Raw genomic sequence first — 6,000 nt, 5'->3', positions numbered from 1 at the left:
AAGACCTGGATAGGTTGCAAGGGTGGGCTAACAAAAACAGGATGCGTTTCAATACGGACAATTGCAGAGTACTGCACTTGGGCAGTAGTAACCAGCAACACACTTATAAGATGGGAAACTCCCTTCTTGAGAGCATGGAGACAGAAAGAGATCTTGGAGTCATCACTGACTCCAAGATCAACATAGGCCGACAATGCGAGGTCATGGTCGGCAGGGCTAACCGGACCCTATCGTGCATCCACAGGTGCATTTCAAGTAGGTCCAAGGAGGTGATCCTCCCCCTCTACGCGACACTGGTCAGGCCACAGTTGGAGTACTGTGTCCAGTTCTGGGCACCCCACTTCAAGAGGGATGTGGACAACACTGAGAGGGTCCAGAGGAGAGCCACCCCCATGATCCGGGGACAGCAGGGCAGACCCTACAACAAGAGGCTACAGGAGACCCTACAACGAGAGGCTACAACCTGTTCAGCCTTCACAAGAGAAGGCTGAGAGGGGACCTTGTGACCGTCTATAAACTCACTAGGGGGGAACAGAAGGGTTTGGGGGAGACCTTGTTTCCCCTAGCGTCCCCCGGGATAACAAGAAATAACAGCCACAAGTTGTTGGAGAGTAGGTTCAGATTAGACATCCGTAGGAACTACTTCACAGTCAGGGCGGCTAGGATCTGGAACCAACTTCCAAGGGAAGTGGTGCTGGCTCCTACCCTGGGGGTCTTTAAGAAGCGGCTCGATGCCTACATGGCTGGGGTCACTTGAGCCCAGTTTCCCTCCTGCCCAGGCAGGGGGGTCGGACTTGAAGATCTACAAGGTCCCTACTTCTATGATGATTCTATGATTCTTTATCTGATCACCCAGGATCTGCCTCTCTTTACTGCCAGTTTGTTTATTTAGGTGCTATGCCAGCACAGTACTGTGTAGCAAAGCCTGTTCAAAGTGATCACTTAAGAGACTGGCAAATGTTGTTTCCTTAACTGGGGAACTCTCCTAATCAAAGTGAAGTAGAAATGCTCTCTGTGTATTTGGAAAAGCCCATTACAATGGAAAACTGCTTACTAAGGATCTCTGAATAAAAGCTTAACTGTACCCTACAGTCTACTTGCAGGCTTTTCCAGCTCCACAGAAAGCACCAGCTATGATTTAAATCATTCCCTAGGAAGTGTCACATAGAAAAGGAGAAGTGCTTCCTAGTGTATCCTTTGATATATAGATCATTCTGTCTTCAGGACAGGATTCAAGGCAGGCTTGGGGGCATATTTGGGCAGTATGCAGCTCTTATGTGCAAAGGCAGCGTATCTTTCCAACTGGAAAGATGGAAATGCCTCCTAACAGACAAGACTATCCTCATTAAGGACAGTGGCAATGCACAGGCTGGCACATTAACCAGTTACCCCTAATGTTCTAATGCAGGGGTTTTCAATCTTTTCCATTTGTGGACCCCTACAAAAATTTTTGAATGGAGGTACATAACCCTTTGAATTGTAAGTGTGGCTATCTGCATACTTCTAATTGATCATGGTCATTTTTGCAGATCCCTTAGACATAATCTGCAAACCCCCAGGGGTCCACAGAGCACAGGTTAAAAACCACTGCTCTAATGCAAAGATCCCACCCCATTAGCACAAGGCATGAGGAGGATAACTATCCTAAAACCTCTTCCCTACCTGCAAGGAGAAATTATGCTTCTGTTTTAGGGTTAGGCACCCATTACCCCCCAGTAACAAATTTCAAAATTAAAAATTATACATGCTTTCCTGAACTTATTTTTGGACAGTTAGCTGCTGCCATCACACCAATGGACAATCAATGACTGGTTCTCAGAGTCCGTAGTCAATCAACTGATTTAAGGATAAAAAAAACACATCAGTTAACCCTTACAACCTCTACTATGGAAGGCAGGGTTGAGCTGCACCTTATGGAATAATTGAAGAAACAATGCACAAGCTTTCATGCACAAGAGCTCCCTTCATCAGATGCTATGAAAGGACATTCAGAGAACAAGCTATCAAGCAGGGCGACTCATTACTTGGACTAGCTTTTTTGATCCCTGTCTCTCTATGGGTTTATTACTTTCTTATTTGTTTGCTTCTCTTAGCACTGCCCCCATTCCCTCTCTTCAGTATTCAATTCACTTTCTCTGCCTGATAGTCTGCTCTCTGCATGTCCTTTCAGATAATCCAGGGAAATGAACTCTTGCTCACAAAAGCTTATGCATTTCTGCTTCAGATAGTTTATAGAGGTACTCCTCTACCCTGCTTTCTGAGTGATTTAGGACTAACATGGCTCTTCACCTACCTCCACTATGATCACTTCAGAGGAACCCTGAAGTTTCAACCATCAGTAAAAACCTTGAGAGCCGCACATCTATGGTGCATGTTATTATTACTTGAAAGTTAGCATACCCCCTTCCCCAAATGCAGTAAGACAACAGATCAGGTGGGCAGGCAGGCATGTTAACTTGTTCAAGTTAGAAAAAAAAATTTTAACAAGTAGGTGACATCAACGATTTCCTTTCAAACATAAACATTTTCATTGTAAACTTAAGGTTGCGCTTATAACAGTGAAGCACTTTGTAACAATAAAACAAGAATAAAAAGGAACTAATCGTTGATCATACAATACCTGGCAGAAGAGGTTTCAAATCCTTTGACATTTTCTAAAAGTATGTATTTTGGCAGTCTTTCTAGCCTATAAGAAATTTCAGTTTAGTGTATTAAGATACAAATCATATTAAATAAACACCACAAATTTGTTTGGCAACAGGAAACAGTTAAGTGATGCAATTTAAAATACATATAGCAGGTTCATTTGGCAGTCTGCCTGTGTGTGTGATAGGTGGTAAATCCAAGAAGTCCATCTCAACTACTGATAGTAGGCATCTATAGACATGCTCCGGGGTGGAGGGTGTTTTAATTAGAGCAGCTCTCGGGATTGAGTCTGCTGAAGCATTCTAATTAGACACTTATTCGACGATCTTTAGTTAAAGTACCCTTGCTACCATTTTAAAATGTGGGGGTGCTGAATAAATGTGACAGCAAATACTCCAGCAGACTTCACAGATTTCATAGACATTAGGGCTGGAAGGGACCTCAAGTCCAGCTCCCTGCCCCAGGGGCAGGACGTCAGTTAGGGTCAAAGGATCCCAGCAAGATAAGCATCCAAACATTTCTTGAATGAATCCAGAGTAGGTGCCTGCACCGCTTCTGGAGGGAGTCTATTCCAGGCCTTGGGGGCTCAGACAGTAAAGAAGTTTTTCTTTATGTCCAGACTAAAACAGTCACGGAGGAGTTTATGACTGTTGGTCCCTGTTATCCCTTGGGGTGTTATGGTGAACAGACGTTCCCCCAGATCCTGATGCACACCCCTGATCAATCAAGTCCGCTTGCTCCAGCACGTTCTAATTAGAATGTGTCGGAGCAAATGTCCCACACGTGTACAGGCACCCAGTGCCACTAGGAAAAGACTAGGTCTTGTCAATTTCAAGACTACTATCAGAAATGTAAAGCCTCAGAGCAAGATAAGGAGCCTTAATGAAGTGTAAATAGCTGTGCAAGCGGTGAGTATGTTCTCCGTAAAAAGATCACAAGCCTTGATGAGATGCAAACAGCTGAGCATACACTGTTCCTGTATGAATCAGCAGTCACTTAATATAGATTAAGCAGTGCTTTAAATATCAAAATCAATGGGATCTGGCAAATGGCTAGTGTCAAGTAAAATGGGGTCATAAGTAGATTCCACTCTTCTTCTCACATTCAATGCCCCAATTTGGTCACATTTGCTCCAGGGCTAGTTTCTGATTTAAGAGCCAAATTAACCCCAAGCATAAACTGTAAATGCTACTTTTATTGATTTAGTGAAATATAACATTGTCATTCAAAAGATAATAAGGCACACTTAAGGCACTCATTCTGTGTGCTGGAAAATTGTAATAAAACAAGTCACGTTACTCATCTCAACATCAAAACTCCCACCAACTTGAGTGAGAGGAGGAACAACAAGTCTAGTGCTCATCTAATTGGTTTTGTTTTAGTAACTTCTTTGTCTTCAGAAAGTTTTTGCTTTCAGACATTTCCCATTATATCTAATTAACTTTCAGAGAAATGTGCTATATATTTGGTTTCAGTGGGGCAAGTCTGAAGCCGAATGGCATCACTGCAAAAAGAAACAAGCCTATTCCATGATCACCATCCCCTGGAGGTGGCCATATCTCCATTTTGCTCTGGCTGATGTCACACATATGAACTTTGTAGTGGTCTCCTAAGCTAGTAAAATAGATATTTACAAATGTGAGAGGAAAAAGGGGGTAAAGGATCTGCATCAGAAAATACACCTGAACTACAGTAACACAAACACTGATAATAAACTGTGGTAATTAGTTAGCAATATATATCATTATTATTTAATAATCATACTTTTATTTAAAATACATATATATTTGAAAGTTTGAGGGATGAGGAATGGAAAATGAGATGCCAGTTCCTACCTGCTACAGGGCAAAATAACTTGTGTCTTGTGTTGACCATGGAATGCAATATCAAGAATCACGTTTAAGTGATGAAACATTTCCCTAACAAACTGCATCAGAATCTGGCTCCACTGAAGCTGGTGGAGTGTCAGCGGTCTTGCATTGGTGTATATAAGAATATCGTCTAACCTGATAAATTTAATACAGGATGCAGACAGAAGTAAGAAATGAAACATTTCAAATGTTACAATCATATGTGTCCTTTAAAGCATTCTAAAAGTGGATGAAGTACTTCAAATGTCTTGAACTAATGTATTGTTTTGATAAGGTTCTTTGGGTGAATTTAATATCTTTTATTACACAAACTAAATAGTTGGAGAACAATTTTTAAGCAAGCTTTCAGGTTCAAAAACCCTTTGTCAGTCTAAGGAAGTTTCAGCAGTTGGTGTGTGCTCTTCCTGGATGGAATGAAAAGTAAAGAAGCCAGAGGCTGGGCTGGTATGCATACAAGACAGGCACTCAGTGAAAATGTAGACTGAGGAGCCAATGGGTGAGAGACAGGCTGGGGAAAGGGGGAAGAGAGAGAAGGGGGATGAATAGTAGAGAAGTACCTGGGAAGTCAGCTGTCAGACAGGTTATAATGTGTCATAAATCCAATGTCTATATTTAGTCCATGATTCTTGCCATCACAAGAAATGCAAAACCCCACCACCCCCACAATCACTACAGCCCACAACAGAGCCATCAGCATTCCTGGATCTTACAGCTGCACCTCCAGAAATGTGATATATCTCATCCAATGCACCAAATGCCCTGATGGAAAATACATAGGTGAGACCAAACAACAACTGCGCACCAGAATGAACGCACACCGGAAATCTATCAAAGACAGGAATACCCAGTGACCTGTGGGGGCACATTTCTCACAAGAAAACCACTCTCTCTCCAATCTCTCAGTCCTGATCCTCAAAGGAAACTTACAAAACACTTCCCAGAGACGAGCCTATGAACTCCACTTCATCCATCAACCTCCCGGACACTAAAAATCATGGACTAAATAGAGACATCGGATTTATGACACATTATAACCTGCCTGACAGCTGACGTCCCAGGTACTTCTCCACTATTCATCCCCCTTCTCTCCCCCCCCACCCAGCCTGTCTCTCACCCATTGACTCCTCAATCTACATTTTCACTGACTGCCTGTCTTGTATGCATACCAGCCCAGCCGCTGGCTTTTTTACTTTTCATTCCACCCAGGAAGAGCACACACCAACTGCTGAAACTTCCTCAGCCTGACAAAGGGTTTTTGAACCTGAAAGCGTGCTTAATAATTGTTTTCCAACTATTTAAGTTGGTCTAATAAAAGATATCAGATTCACCCAAAGAACCTCGTCTGCCTATGTCCTTAAACCAACATGGCTACAACCTACACCCCTGTATTGTTTTGAAGCATTTCACTTTTTGTTACATGTGTGCAGGGACAGGAGACTCATAGGTCCTCCAAATCCCAGTGCTCCGCTCTCCCACTTTCTCC

General features: G+C 42.7%; 1 protein-coding gene across 6 annotated transcripts in view; it reads right to left on the bottom strand.

Annotated features, from left to right (window-relative positions):
* TRDMT1 (tRNA aspartic acid methyltransferase 1) overlaps nt 1–6,000 on the bottom strand; it is a 43,756-nt gene that overhangs the window by 14,676 nt on the left and 23,080 nt on the right. For 4 of the 6 annotated variants that reach the window (XM_025216809.1, XM_025216814.1, XM_025216812.1 and 1 more), the window contains 2 exons: nt 4,482–4,652; nt 2,621–2,686 (listed from right to left, as the gene is read on the bottom strand). In XM_025216809.1, the coding sequence (XP_025072594.1) occupies nt 2,621–2,686; nt 4,482–4,652 (237 nt within the window). The remainder of the gene's footprint in view (nt 1–2,620; nt 2,687–4,481; nt 4,653–6,000) is intronic. The other 2 variants (XM_025216811.1, XM_025216813.1) reach the window with 1 other exon arrangement.

This window comes from Alligator sinensis, unplaced genomic scaffold (genome assembly GCF_000455745.1).
Source record: "Alligator sinensis unplaced genomic scaffold, ASM45574v1 scaffold623_1, whole genome shotgun sequence".
NCBI classification, from domain to species: domain Eukaryota; kingdom Metazoa; phylum Chordata; order Crocodylia; family Alligatoridae; genus Alligator; species Alligator sinensis.
The sequence above is the reverse complement of the archived record's forward strand: the minus strand, read 5'-3'. Positions and strand labels throughout refer to the sequence as shown.